Source organism: Ipomoea nil, unplaced genomic scaffold (assembly GCF_001879475.1).
Source record: "Ipomoea nil cultivar Tokyo-kokei standard unplaced genomic scaffold, Asagao_1.1 scaffold1932, whole genome shotgun sequence".
NCBI classification, from domain to species: domain Eukaryota; kingdom Viridiplantae; phylum Streptophyta; class Magnoliopsida; order Solanales; family Convolvulaceae; genus Ipomoea; species Ipomoea nil.
The window spans coordinates 1802773-1818983 of record NW_017618360.1 but is presented as its reverse complement, the minus strand read 5'-3'; the positions used below and the strand labels follow the sequence as shown (position 1 = coordinate 1818983).

Below are 16211 nucleotides of genomic sequence, written 5' to 3'. Positions count from 1 at the left end.
AATCGCCATACAGCTCATAGTAGGTAGATAGAATCATGTATGTAGGATTTTTTTTTTTTGGATGATTATGAAAATCATAGTTATAAACTCAAAGTATGTGATTAGATAATTTGATAGTCGTATGGTCTCATATTCAATTTGGTACACTCTTGGTCCAATCCGAACCAATTGATGACTCAAAATGATTAATATAGTCAACTGTAAATCTATAATGATTAAGTGTAGAAGTTAACTTGAAATAGCACGTGGAATCATTGCATTTAACCCATAGCCACGGCACTTATTAAGGTGTGCGCTCCAATTATTATGGAGTCACTGCACTTATTAGAAATATAATTGTGCTTGTATTAATTGTGGAGCCGTTGTACTTAGACTAAGCGCCAGTCAGTATAAATACTTGACCCATGTAATATACAAGGGAAATGCTCAAAATATTAGCAATATTGTTACTTGTTTACTCCTTTTCATAAATATATTATAGTAACTTTATTACCGTTAGTATGCATTACACAAATTTTGTTGTTTATGTAAAATAAACCACAAACTAGATTCTATTGAAATAAATAAGAGTAATTATTTCGTTTTTTAATCATTTGATACTCCGTATTATTTTTATTTTAGAATTACTGGCCTAATAATTTGAGGTATTTTTGTGGTTATTATCACGTAAACTTTGATAATTACCTCCATATTCTTAGATATTGTTATACTAATTTTTAATCCTATACTTTTGTCATTGTTAACTAATTGCTCTTTGTTATGACCCTGAAAAATGGACAAAGGAAGAAGAAAAGAAAGAAGAGAAGGGATTAGCACCGGATGAAAGAGGCTAGAACCGGAAGAAAAGAAAGGATGAAAGTTGTCCGGAAAGAAAGGATTGGCATCGGAATAAGAGGATTAGAACCGGAAGAAGTGGGCAGTCAATATTTCTCTTTTCTTCTTCTAAGAAATCTCAATTGTCAATTACACTCTTATATTTGTTGTTATAAACCAAAACAAGAATTAAAAATAATGACAAAACTAAAGCTAATACAAGGACATCTCTATAATTTGTTTTCAAAAAAAAAATGATAAAAAGTAAAGACAACAAAATTTACGTGATTCCGCAATGTCCTTACATTCACAGGAGCGAAACTATTATTTTTCTATTAATTGTGATTGTGATGATAGAACATCTATGATTACAAGCATCATACTTATATACAACTTTAAACAAGGTACATGTTCCGTTTCGTCCAACACCTGTCATCTTTCAGTACATCAGTTTCTTCTAGATGTATCTATGTTAGCCAATGATATTATGGCAAGTAGAATCACAGGGATATGATGCACAACCAATCTGCTTGCTTACATTTCTGTTAAAGTACCAATCACCAACTGCCTCTGCAATAGTCTGGAAAATTTTTAAAAGTAACAGTTTAGGGGTTCAGTAACTTCAGTTTTGCTTTCTCTAAAGGATTTAGTATATGAACCTTGTTGTTTATTCGGGGAGAATCAACTGCAAACCAAGTTTCTTGAATCTCACTTTGACAATGAGCAAAACATGAATTTATAAACATTCCTCCTCTTCCCGGGTCGGAATTGAATTCTCTGAGAGCTCCAAGCATGTATATTCTAAATTCTGTAGACCATGGAAGGAATTTGAAAATCAAAACAGTCAAACGCAAACGCCATTTCAAAAATATAACCATTGTAAATAACAACCCTGAAAAATCGAGAATTTAAAGACTGGACTAAAAGATGAGAAGAAGGCAGTGAACCTTGAAGAGTTCCAAGTTGTAATGGACTGCAGGCTGCTGGATTTTGTTTGCAACTTTCCCATTGTGCACTAGGATCAGCAGAAGTAGGTGCAAGTATGTGATGAAACTGAAAAAATAATGCATTAGTTTTTTTCATCACCGCTTCTATGTCACAAGCACCTTAATTAGCCTAGATATCATCAAACATATGGTTACAATCCAAGATGACAAGCAATCTTACTTGGAACACATCATATGCAGTGTTTAAGATGAAAAACGGGGTTTGGATGAATGGTAATGCATACTGTGGGAAGACGCACTGCATGAAGAAAATATAAAATTGTCAGAAGAGAGTTCATCCGATGCCAAGTTTATTACAGCAAAGTTGATTATACATTTATACCAGTTGAGGATTGAAAAGAGTATTCGTGCAATTTTTGTTGAGACTGTTTCCAGCTCCCTGTCAAACAATGATCTCATTAATGAGAAAGCATACCTGAATATGGTCCCAAGCTTCTTAACGAGTGAAAGACTTACATGTAGAACTACCATGTTCAGGTAGAAAGATCTCATAGTGTAGTTTAGACTCACATCTCTCCTGAAAATGACAGAGACTGTCATTAAATGAAGCATGTTTAGAAATCAAATATTTTAATTCCAAATAAGCAGAAAACATACCCATCTAAGAAGAATCCAGCATCACTCAAGCATTTAACAGTGGTGGTCTTAGGCAGATAACTGGTTAAGTTGTCACAGTGCAGAAAAGTTGACAGACCACCAGCAGAGCAACCAGAAAGCAAAACCTATAAATAAAGCAAGTGAGAGCAGTCAGAGCACTATAAGCACAAAGGCAACCACAATAGTAAACAAGAGCACACTGTAAACCGGAGCTTGAAGAAAAACAAAACATCCAAATCAAAATTTTGGCTATTGTTTAGGACTACTGTTCACAATAAATGGCTGAGGATATTCAAAATTTACTACTCCAGTATGCTAGATTCAGCCAGTTAACCACCTGGGCTATGCCAAATAACTTGAGACTCAACTATTGACCAAAACACAAAACAATGGCGCCTAAAATTCCATAATCCTAATGGGTTATTCATCTGCAAATTTAAATACAAACACCAAGGGTCAAGGGAAGATGTTAAATTTGTAATTACCTTTCTTGCTTGGCCTAAACCTTTTGGAAGAAGATCATTAATAATAGCTTGCCAAATTCTCTGTCCTCTGAAATAAAGCAATGTTGTCTGCATTGCATTTCACACAAAAAGGTCATTCTTTTAAAAGTGAGCACAGAATGCAGTTAGAAGTCACATACTCAGTGTATTGCCATTATCCCAAGTGTTACTCCAAATGCAAATGTAAATGGGCTTAAGACGAGAACAAACAAATTTACTGCTCTAATATATTATGCCACAACTTGCAGTCAATCTTGAGCAAAAATTGGACCAAGAAGAGAGAAGAGTATCTTGAGACGGCAAACATTTTTAATAATCTGACCACAATTTTGTTGTACTCTATCTTAAAAAATGTGAGCCAAAGAATACAGTGTATTTGGAACTATAATAGTGCAAGAGCTACCCCACATGTAAGGATGGCACAAAAATAAATAAATATTCAAAGGCTAGTTTACCCCATTATCAAACTTAGTATCTCCAGCAAATGATGCTCCATCACAATATCTGAGCTTCACTCTATTCCAATTATAAAAATCTGCATGCATGGTTTAATCATTACTCTGTAGTGTACTAAGAAAATTTCTACAAACAAAAACCTATCTTTAGAGTACCATCTTATACTTCAAAAAGTTCTTGAAACAAGAAAAAAAGATTTAGTTAGAGAAGAAGGGACCCGGCCCGTTAATTTCAAAACAAACTTTGTCCTGTTGCAATATACCTATATCACACTATTCCATACATTGCTGGAATTTGCACAATGACCGGATTCGGGTCTAGCTTGAATAGTCTCAAACTCAAGTCAAGCTTAACTTTCCCATTTTTTGAATCCAGTTGAACCTTGAGCTTTAACTAATCAAACTTAACTTAGCTCGATTACATCCTTACTCTGAACTAAATGTTTAATGTTAAATGCACATCAAATTTTCAATGATATAGTCTTCTAAATTAAATCTAACAAATAATTGCTATGTAATTGTCGATGATTGTGGGTGGAGCAATGGTCATACCAGGGTTTCGAGAGGCGTTGTTGCTGAGAATGCCGGAAAAGACAGCCAGCTTGTTCATAAAAGTGGTGGATCCCCGCCTAGTTTTAGATCTCTCCAAACATGATTTGATGCTGTTGCACCACCCACCACCCTATTGACAAAGCAAACACAGAAATTAAATTTTACTCATGTGTACATAAACCTAGATATCATTTTTCAAAAAAAAAAAAAAAAAAAAAAAAAAAAAACCTAGATATCATAATATATTGAAATATTGAGATTTCACAACTTTTGATTTTCTAAAATATAGAACTTACAAGTAAAATTTAAAAAATCGTATGATTTTAAAAATGGCATTGCTACCTTTAGATCAGTATGCGTAACAGATACTGATCCATAGTTACCTCAAACTGCAAAAGCCAATTCTGAGCTCCGGCGCCGAATCCTCTGTGGAGGTGATACGCCGGCAAACTTCCGTCCAAGCAATCTAACCGACATAGCGCAAAAACACATATGAACAAAAAACGACGTAGCACTTTGGGGAAACGATTTACTGTAGTGCTAAAGATTGGAATGAAAGAAATACAAATTGAATAATCGTCGAAAGTGTAACGGAGTAGTACATACAAGCTTCAGAAACCGGAGCGTTTCGAACCAGCGTCCTGTCCACCAGAAGCCGGTCCTCCGTCACCGCCGCCGAGTAAATGCACCACGGCGTGGACGTTAGCAGAATCAAGCCATACACCACTATCGCCGCATTCACATCCATTATTATATTATTTCAGACCCTTCCGCTATCACCGATCCACGCTATGACGAAAGGCATTCTGTTCTTACCTCCTAGACGTTGAAGCTGAAAGTTTGAAATCATTAGGAAAAGAATCTGTAAATTTGCAGAAAGGATGAGTGGAGGAGAACTATTTCCGGAGAGGAAAAGAGTGAAGAGATGGAGAGCCATTTCCTGAGGAAACCTTGCGGGAGAGGAGAAACATAGAATATACTCCGTCATAAATATTCAATAAATTTTCAAATGCAACGGGCGCGTATTAAACTCACACTTTCCAATTCGAGTAAAAACTTGCTACAAAAATGGATAAAGAAATTCTTCTTGGACGCAACCCAATCAAGTTGTGAAATAATTAGTTTAATAATTATAAAATTTTAGTTTAATTTTATGTAAAAAGTGTTTTTTTTTTTAAGGAATGAAAAGTGTTTATTAATTTTTTTGATTTGAAAATGATTTAACATGATTATTTTTTGACCAAATAAATCATTTTTAAAGTCACGTGGCAACTCTATATTAATTTGTGCATTTAACATCTTATTTAGAGTTACAAGTATAAAAGCCATTAATTTTATGAGAGTTATTGATACTTTTAATCCCTTGATTATTATTCAATTTATATATTTGATATTGTTATAAATGGTATTAAGTGGACATTATTATAATGATTATAACGTTTGTAATAGTCAACATTATTATTGTTATTAATACTAGTATTTTCGCCCGTGCGATGCACGGAATGAATTTGTTATAATATATTAAAAATATTTGGATTGATATATAATTATTTAAATTAAAACATCAAATATTATATAGTGCAATTGAATATGTGATTTGGATAGTTTATGTGTTTTGATGTTATCATTGTTTTAATTTGAGCAAATAATTGTTCAAATTAATAATTAATGTGTAGATGTAAGCATGCGGTGCTGTAACTTTGGAGATTTTATTTATCATTGTTAGTATTTTTTATAAATTAGGCAAATGTGTTCGTTCTCTAGCAACTTAGTTATAAGAATGAATTGATATCCTAATTCATTTGTATGGAAACTATATTTTTTTTGAAATAAAAAAATATAGTAATTTTGCCATTTAAAAAACACAATATCACTGAATGTATTCACACATTATTGAAACCTCTTTGTAGACAACATTAGTAGTAGCAACACAATCTTGTCCATCTTCGTCTAAAGCTAACGAGGCAATCAATACAATATATGAGTTTACAAATATCATGTACTATTTTCTTCAACTAGGTTTTTTTCCACGTGGTTTTCCTAGTGAAGTTTTTAGCGAGGCATGAATGTATTTGAATATACCATCGATATACCTTGTATTATTTTCTTGTTTAGATTTTTTCCCACAGATTTTCCTAACAAGTTTTTAACGATAGGGTCGTGGCCAAATAATGTCCAATGGAATTGTTATAAATGATATTAAGTGGACATTATTGTAATGGTTATAACGTTTGTAACCGTCATTATTATTATTATTATTATTATTATTATTATTATTATTATTATTATTATTATTATTACTAGTATATTATATATATGTTGTATCCCCTCTTGTACTATGGATGCTAAATGAAATGGAGATTACCCCTACACTATTGTCTATCATTCTCCCTTCTCTCTTTACATCTTTCATGCAATGTTAATCAGTTCATCGATTAGGAGCTAAACGGACCAACAGGCATAACAAACAACTTACAACAGATCTTAAATTATTAATTTTTATCATATTTGGTGTATAATTATGTTTTCCCCCCACATTTAATCCTACCTCAAATAATTATTCATCAAAACATGTAATTTTTCTCTAGTTAAGATTGCTTCAAGGACAAATAGTCCATTTAAATCTTCACAATTCACACACATCAAAATAATAAGATTTATTTAAAATTTTAACTATAAGTGCGTCTCCAATGCCATAAAAAGATAAGGGAAAGAGGGAAGAAAAGTTGTGAAGAAGGAAGACGGGGAGAAAACTTTCTCTAGAGAAAGCTAAAAGATGCGCCTAGTCCACCACGCCAATCATATGGCATGTGCTGGCCACACGCCATTTTGACACGCAAAGGATGGGACAAATTTGCACCAAATTTTACATCAAAGATAATATTCTTTAGATATTCCTACACCAAAATTTTTAATTTCAACCCATTACACCAAAATATATTCATACACTAAAATAATTCGTATTTTTATAATTTAAAATTTTATTTTTTTACTTTAAATTTTTAATATAAAATAAAATTTTAATATAAATAATAATATTTTAAAATGAAATTTATGTTTGAATGTATTTTAATTTTTAATTAATTAATATTTAATATTGATCTCGTTTTAAACGTAAATCTTTAAATCTTTAAATTTATTTTTTAATAATATAAACTTTTCAAAAGAAACAATTTACAAATTTTTTGTTATTTTAATATTATTTTATCATTATATTTATAATATAATATGAAAGTGAGAGAGTGTTGTAGGGATGTAAAGAAAATAGTTGAAAAATTGTCAATTTGATGATGTGAAAGTGAGACTCATTTTTTAAAGTGAAAGAGTATTGCACGGATAGTCTAACATTATTCATTTACATCATTTTGGCATAGAATTTGGTGTCTTCCTTGAAAGAAGGTTACACCAAACTTTTACATCAAAATGATGTTTTGGTGTCATTTTTGGAGATGCCCAGAAATAATAGTTGCTTTAGTTGCATAGCATATTACCAAAGAAAAAAAATTATATTAGAAATAACAAAATTTAATTGATTGTTTTAAAATTGATACACATTGCAAAATGGTATCACCTTCAAGCACATACATATTGTCCACAATTGGAAAGATCAAAGATGAACCCAACACTCAAATGGCTGCTCTTATTCATTGATAAAAACCAATCAATATAGAAATGTGTGTAATGATTAATGTTAGATCGACTATGAATGTGAGTAGTGTATTTCTTGTAATCTTCTCCTCCTTTGTGTAAGATGAGAGTATATATCAAGAAACCAAAACTGTATACTATCTACTACATCAGTGTCTTCTGATCTAGATGTATTTATGTTAATTAGCCAATGATATTATGGCAAGTAGAATCACAGGGATATGCACAATCAACCTCCTTGCTTACTCTTCTGCTAAAGTACCAGTCCCCAATTGCCTCTGCAATAGTCTGGAAAAAATTTAAAAAATAAAAAATAAAAATCTATAGTTGGTAGGCAGATTAAGGGTTCAATAACTTAAGTTCAGTTTTGTTTTCTGTGAGGAAGCAAGAGAGGAATTAAAGGATATAGTATATGAACCTTGTTGCGTATTCGGGGAGAATCAACAGCAAACCAAGTATCTTGAGTCTCACTTTGACAATGAGCAAAACATGAATTTATATACATTCCATCCCTTCTCGAGTAGTAATAGAAAACTCTGAGAGCTGCAAGCATGTCTCTTCTAAACCCTGTGGACCATTGTAAATGATGACTCTGAAAAGTTAGGAATTCAAAGACTGGAGGAAAAGATGAAAAGAAGGCAGTGAACCTTGAAGAGTTCTAAGCTGTAATGGAGTGCAGGCTGCTGGGTTGAGTTTGCAGTGGTTCCAATGTCCTCGAGGATCAGCAGAAGGTGGAACCAGTATGTGATGAAACTGCACCAAATGCATTAGTTTTATCATCATTGTTGAGCATATAATATATATATAAATATAAATGTTCAATCCAATTATCAGTTTAGACTTTTAGTTGATATGGAACACATGCTTCAATTATCATGACGGCTTCTATCAGTTCTATGTCACAAGCACCTTAGCCTAGATATCATCAAACAAATGGAAACAATCCGGGATGAGGATATTACTTGGTACACATCATATGCAGAGTTTAAGATGAAAAACGGAGTTTGGATGTATGGTAATGCATACTGTGGGAAGATGCACTGCATGAAGAAAATATGAAATTGTCAGCACAGAGTTCATCTTATGCCAAGTTTATTACAGCAAATTAAAGCTTATTGTACCAGTTGAGGATGTAAAAGAGAATCAGTGCAATTTTTGTTGAGAGTGTGTCCTGCTCCCTGTCAAACAATGATCTCATGAGTGAGAAAGCATACCTGAATATGGTTCCAAAATTCTCAATGAGCAGAAGACTTACGTGTAGGAAAAGCATGTTCTGGTAGAAAGATCTCATGGTGTAGTTTAGACTCACATCTCTCCTGAAAATGACAGAGACTGTCATTAAATGAAGCATGAAAAAGAAATCAAATGTTTTAATTCCAAATGTTATGGAATATATATATATATAATATATGGAATCTCTATAGATTAGTAGTCTTAAGGATTTAGGTAGGTAGGCATATGAAAACTTGTTTCCTATTCGAAGTCTTCTAGCCTGTATTTATAGGGCTTTGTATTCTCTTTTCAATACGACAACATATTCAAAAATCTTCTCTTTACATTCGTAAAACCAAATAAGCAGAAAGCATACTCATCTAGGAAGAACCCAGCATCACTCAAGCATTTAACACTGGTGTTCTTGGGCAGATAACTAGTGAAGTTGTCACAGTGCAGAAAAGTTGACAGACCACCAGCTGAGCAGCCAGAAAGCAAAGCCTATAAATAAAGCCAGTGAGAGCACTATACCCACAAAGGCAACCGCATAATATATCTAAGTATAAAATGCAGATGCAACAGCAGCATACAACTCAACACAAGGAGTAAACAAAAGCACACATTAAACTGGAACTTGAAGAAAAACAAAACATCCAATTCACAATTTGGCTGTTATTTAGGACTACTATTCATGGTGAGTGGCCGAAGATATTCAAAATTTAATATTCCAGTATGCTAGATTCACAAGGTCTGACAAGACACTCAAGCCAGTTAACCACTCAGACTATGCCAAATAACTCGAGACTCAACTATTGACCAAAATGCAAAACAATAGCTATGGGTTACTAATCTGCAAATTTAAATACAAGTACCAAGGGAAGATATTAAATTCATAGTTACCAATAAAAGTACCAATGGAAGACATTACATTAATAGTTACCTTTCTCGCATGGCCTAAACCTTTTGGAAGGAGATCATGTATAATAGCTTGCCAAATTCTCTGTCCTCTGAAATAAAGCAATATTGTCTGCATTTCATTTCACATAAAAAGATCATTCTTTTAAAAGTGAGCACAGAGTGCAGTTAAGTTAAATACTCCAGTGTCATTTCCATTATCCTAATTCTTATTCCAAATGGAATAAAAAAATTAATACCTTAATATACACCTTGCAGTCAATCTTGAGCAAAAATCGGGATAAAAAGAGAGGAGTATCTTGGGGTGGTAAACATCTTTAAGAATCTGACTCGTAAAATATCCATATGTTCTTAATTTGCAATATTTTCTTTAAACTGAAGTTATTATTGGAAGAGCATCAAAGTAAAAAATGGTCATTTTTGCTGCAATAAGTCATTGAGGAAAATTGGCTACTGAATCTCAAGACTCTGAATTGTGATAGGGACCATGATGTCATATTGGATTGATATCCAACCCACAGCTAGAAATTATACAAGAAAATTATGAAAAAGTCAAGATATTTATAATTTATGTAGTTCAGCTTTGCCTGATCCAGAAAGAACACAGAAATAATAAATTTGACTACCTAAGTGACAATTGTATAAATACAATAAAGAGAATACTGTATAAGCTTCTATTCTACAACTCCACACCTCTCTATTTTGACGGTCTTCAAATAATTCATAAATACAACAGAGAATACCACTGTGAAAGATACACCAGGAAACGCCCTTGGATTTAAACTCCCCCTTTTACTTCACTCTCACACTTTATTTAAGAAGGCATGAAACATACTTCACAAATTGACCATAATTTAGATGTACTCATCTCAAGGTTTATGAACCAAAGCAAAACTAGTCATCTACATTTGGGTTAATATCTATAATATATGGGTTGTTCATAAAGTTTCATAAGATTCTTAAGCATGATGAAGCAAATCAGTTTTTTTACTGCTTAATTTAACAGTTTGGCAGCGTTATAAAATGAAATCAACTAGGCAAGATCCATACTCAGTAGGGCTCACAATGCACAGCTGTACTAGTGCCTATTACATGTTAAAGACTCTTGAAATTAAGCTAACTTTCTCTCTCTCTCTCTCTCTTGCACATGCACTTGATTAAGTACAGATATGTTCTATCTGGAAACTATGTGAGCCATTGATCTTAGAAATTCAAGAAGTATAAAAATACAATGTATTTGGAACTATAATAGTGCAAGAGCTACCACATGTGAGGATGGCAAAAAACTAAATAAAGAAATATTCAAAGGCTAACTTACCCCATTATCAAATTTAGAATCTCCAGCAAATGATGCTCCATCACAATATCTGATCTTCACCCTATTCCAATTATAAAAATCTGTATACATGGTTTAATGATAAGTTCACAGTGTACCAAGAAAATTCCTACAAAAACTATCTTTAGGGTACCACCTTATACTTAAAAGTTCTTGAAACAAAAGAAAAAGAAACTAATGTGTAAACCCTTTTGAATTCTTAATATGGCTATTTCATGTTACATTACTAGAACACTAGTTCCAATGGGTTCCATTACCAGGTTCTTGCATTATTATAGGAGTCGGTGCCATAGTTACCAATGAGCATTCAAATATGTCTAGCATTTATTTAGGACAAATGGACAATATCGTATGAGCACGAGATACGAGGGTATCTTTGTCCTTTAAACAAATATGAGTATATGACTGACAAGTTGGACTGGCGGGAGAAAGGAAATGCACAGTGATTGGCTATTGTAGGTGCAAGCTGGAAACATATAATTTTTGAATGCTAGAAACATATAATTAAAACTAAAGCAAAATAAAAGCACTGCAGCTTTAATTTATCGGCCTCAATTATTTAATCATGTGAAAGGGAAACATGCTAGGCTATGCAATATGGATTTTGTCTTGCAAAGCGCACTACATATCGAGTACCATCCTCCTTATAATACTGCTTTTGACTTTGCCAAATTCCCCATCGCAACTATTTATCTATCTGTTTTCGGTTTTCCACTATAACATTGCACGGAGTACTCAATTACTCCCTCTGCCATATTTGTCGAGCTTTCAAAACTAGCTTTAGCATAAATTACTGTAACATTTTACTTATGTATCTATGATGCAATATTACGGAGTATTAACTAAATCAACCACAAGATTAATATAATATAAAATGAAAGAATGTTCAGTTATTGTCATGGGTAGTTTCTGTATTCAAGACACGCTCAAAATTTGATCTATTGATTTTTTAAATGTGGTCGAGTTTTGAGTTTTTATTGTTGAGACTTGGTTTGATTATACCATCACTCTTCAATATGTGTCCAATGTTAAATGCTTATCAATTTTTCAATGATATAGTCATGTAAATTAAATCTAACAAATAATTACTCTGCAATCGTTAATGACTGTGGGTGGAGCAATGGTCATACCTGGGTTTAGAGAGGCGTTGTTGCTGAGAATGCCGGAAAAGACCTCCCACTTGGTCATAAAATTCGTTGATCCACGCTTAGTTGTTGATCTGTCCAAACATGATTTGATGTCGTTGCACCACCCACCACCCTGTTGTCAAAGCAAAGAGAAATTAAAAGTTATTCAATGACAAGCTTCATTAATAATCCAATTATTTTACTCGTACCACATAACCACTTTGATATGCAGCCAAACTCAAATCAATGAGAATGTACAATATCAATTAATGGTTCAGTTGTTTTGTAGCCTAATTAATTTTTTCTCACATGTACTCTGTGTTTTTTTCCCAGCATAGGTCCACTGGGGACTGGGACAGCTTTTAGTCCAAGTTTTACTTGTTCTTTTAAAGCATACCATATGACTATGCAGGCTCTTGTCAATTGTTGCGGCCCTAACTCCATTTTTTTTTTTTTGGCACATCTAGTAAAGATTGGGATTTAGGATGAAATTTGAACTACATCGCCCTGAAAAATATGATCAAGTAGGTAGAACATAATTTTTATTATACTTGAAAACAATAAGTTCAATTCTTACTAATATTCTCTTGATCAAGTCACATAGTCTTCTTAGTATTGTTTACTTTTATGGCATAATTTGTAAATTATTACACAAGAACCGTAAGTGAAAGTAGATTCTTCTCGTCAATAAAAAATAAAAAATTGTAGCACATAATTTATTATTCTAAATTACAGAATAAAATAAAATTTGAACCTCAAAGTGTTATATTTTTTATAGGACATGTATGCAAACACCTCCCAACTATATTCATATAATTGATTTGAGATATAACAAATGTAATTAAAAATTTGCGCATATATATATATATATATATATATATATATATATATATATATATATATATATATATATCAAAATAATGAGATTTCAAACTTGAAAAATAATAGAATGCAAAATAAATAAATGCAGTTCACGTTTCACAAGCATGTTGTTTTCTAGAACAGTTCAGCCAACTGCCCTGTAAGGACAGTGACTTGAGCCAAACTTTGAGACGTAACCTTATTGGATAAGCACAGCCATGCAATTTGAAGGATATAAGGGACCAACTTTAGAGAAAAAAAAAAAAAAAAAAAAAAAAAAAAAAAAAAGCAAATAAACGAACGAAGATATAAAACACGAGGCTGATCGACGGAGAAGTTTACTATTCACAAGCTATCTTATCAATCTTGAACCACGGTACACACAATTGTATAAGTATATTTTTAATATATTAAAGATACATTATTTTATGTAATGTACTTTTAATATATTAAAAATATACCTAATATTTATGATCCATACAATTATGTGAACTATGGTCCATGCAATAATTTACCCTATCTTATAAGGCGCGGAAATTTCGTCCAAACACATAAAACAATACGTTGTGAATTCCATTGAAATTTTAATTAGTTAAAGATGAATTATAGAATTATATGGAACAAATCATGTGAGAAAGAAATGAGAAAAAAAAAATGAGAAAAGCGAGGGAAGAAAAGGCTGCAAACACGAGGCCAGAGAACTGAATCTACTGTTATTCCTACCCGCCCCCACCCACCCTGTGCAAACACAGTATTGACTGACACTGTAACAGATGGAGTACAACTCTATAGTTACCTCAAACTGCAAAAGCCAATTCTGAGCTCCGGCGCCGAATCCTCTGTGAAGGTGATACGCCGGCGAACTTCCGTCCAAGCAATCTAACCGATGCATATCGCAAAAACACATATGACCAGAAAACGACATTAATCTACACGGTAGCACACTTTTGAAAACAAATAATACGATTTACTTTAGTATTAATGATTGAAATGAAAAACTAAAAGTAAAACTAAAAATTGAAGTATCGTAAATGTAACAGAGTACTATACTTACAAGCTCCGAAAGCCGAAGCGTTTTGAACCAGCGTCATGTTCACCAGAAGCCGCTCCTCCCTCACCGCCGGCGAGCAAATGCACCACGGCGTGGACGTTAGCAGAACCAAGCCATACACCACTATCGCCGCATTCACATTCATTGTTATTTCAGACCGTTCCGCTACCTCCGATCCAGACCGTGACGAAAGGGATTCTGTTCTTACCTCCTTGATGTTGAAGCTGAAAGTGTGAAATTAAATAGTAACAAAATAATCTGTAAATTTACAGAAAGGATAACGGAATGAGAACTATTTTCGGAGAGGAAAAGAGTGAAGAGACGGCCAGACGGGGACTCGGGAGACCCATTTCTATTCAATCAATTTTCCAAACGCGCGCGTATTAAAAGAATACTTTCCGGCTTTGAATACTTCTTCTCCTAAAATGTTTTTTTTTTTTTTTTTTTTTGATATTTTCTCCTAAAATGTTGAATCCCCAACGGGTCCCCACACTCGTGACAGGATATTTGGGAGGACGTAAAATAGGCTAACTCAATGACTCAGCAGACAATGTCAAATGACAGTACTCACAAGGAATTTACTCAATTTAGTTCTGGTAGAAACTTTTTAAAATAAGTAGATAAAAAAAAATTTATTGACAAAATGTCTTGAGTATCGAGAAAATTCTACTCATGTATAATAATTTGCATAACAAATTTCATAATACCATAATTATATTTTACTTACTTATTTTAACTTTATAATGATACAATACAAAATTAACTTAGAGCAACCCAAATTAACTAATGCAATTAAATCTACCGTATCAAATAATGTAAATGACAAGTAGAATGTCTAGGAAAGAGAATAGGATCACAAACTTCATATTAATTGTTCAAATATTACCATATTACGGAGTAGTATTTTGATATGACAACAGATGTCTAAACAAGACAAATGTACGAGTTTTATACACATAAGTTGTATTCAAGCAACGTCCCGTGTGATCCAAACACTCTCTTTGTGGATCAAACAGTTATAACGCACTTAACCGACCACGAGCCTCTTTGTCAATCCAACCTCCCCAACTTGGATCAACTAAATTTTACTAACCCCGAAATCGGTGACTGAGACTTTTATGGCATGAGTTGAGTTACTCATATCCAATATATTCATCAATTTCATCAATACTTTTAATAAAACTATCAATATACAAAATAATTTTAATATGTAAATTAGACATACACAATTAAATGAATCAAATATGACATAAAAGTAATACTACATCTCAATTGAACTTTTTTAAAAATGGCATGTCTTCATTTTAGAGCACAATACATCATCTTAGCTTTTAAAAAATACAAAACCTTTTTTGGAATTCATAAAAGGCTATAATGAGCCTTTGCCCATTAAATTATCGCACTCTTCATGTTGCCTGTTTTCAACAACTAAAGTTAGAAATTAAGTGGGGCCGGTGGGTGAGGCACTGGACATGTGACGGCGACGATGGGAGGCGACGCCGGGACCACACGGACCACCCCATAATAAACTTATACTCCGTATTATACACCTCAAACCGGATGATAAAAAAAACTTGTCGTTGTCATTAAGTTGTATGGAGAAGTAAATCATAACGTGTAATGCTATTCTCTCGCATATTTTTATCAATTAAGATTAATCTCTTATTTTAAAGAAATATATTAATGTAGTTTAGTTTTTATTTTTTATTTTTAAGATTAATGTATTTAGTTAAAACGTCAAAATAGAATATCTCTTTCTTATTTTAAGAACATCCATGTCAAACCCTTGCAAAAAGAGGTGATCGAGTTGGTCCAATATGAATATTATACCTAAATGTCTCGAGTTTGATTTTTTTTTTTTTTCAATATCTTTTCGATCGAGTCTGTAGTACATAATCTTTTTAGTGCAATTTATATATCTTGTGTGGTTCGCGAGCTATTACATATGAGCGATATTTACTATATACACACCCTCATGCCTCATTTAGTGATTATGGATTTTCTTCACCAGAAACAAAATTTTAATGTCAAAAGGGGAGCCTTTTAGACAGTGAAAAATATAGGAAAAATGCATATTATAATTGTAAAATGTATTTTAATAGGTTCAAATTTCTTAACAATACGTATGAATTGA

At 32.8% G+C, this 16211-nt stretch overlaps 1 protein-coding gene across 6 annotated transcripts; it reads right to left on the bottom strand.

Moving 5' to 3' along the window:
* Positions 1 to 1105: 1105 nt before the first annotated feature.
* On the bottom strand, positions 1106 to 14453 carry LOC109146568 (pectin acetylesterase 9). 6 transcript variants are annotated; one of them, XM_019294239.1, is made up of 12 exons: positions 4534 to 4864; positions 4311 to 4393; positions 3928 to 4057; positions 3376 to 3455; positions 2903 to 2989; positions 2418 to 2542; positions 2277 to 2337; positions 2143 to 2199; positions 1981 to 2058; positions 1761 to 1866; positions 1473 to 1621; positions 1106 to 1393 (listed from the first exon to the last, which is right to left on the bottom strand). In XM_019294239.1, exons 1-12 carry the CDS (start codon positions 4673 to 4675, stop codon positions 1286 to 1288), a joined length of 1206 nt encoding a protein of 401 aa, XP_019149784.1. In that variant the 5' UTR covers positions 4676 to 4864; the 3' UTR covers positions 1106 to 1285. The 6 variants fall into 6 exon arrangements, with proteins under 6 accessions (XP_019149784.1, XP_019149783.1, XP_019149780.1 ...); XM_019294238.1 differs by lacking the exon at positions 4534 to 4864 and adding an exon at positions 14081 to 14453 and having other exon boundaries at positions 1110 to 1393; XM_019294235.1 differs by lacking the exons at positions 1473 to 1621; positions 1761 to 1866; positions 1981 to 2058; ... (6 more) ...; positions 4311 to 4393; positions 4534 to 4864 and adding exons at positions 7994 to 8142; positions 8223 to 8328; positions 8538 to 8615; ... (6 more) ...; positions 13823 to 13905; positions 14081 to 14453 and having other exon boundaries at positions 1173 to 1393.
* Positions 14454 to 16211: the final 1758 nt, after the last annotated feature.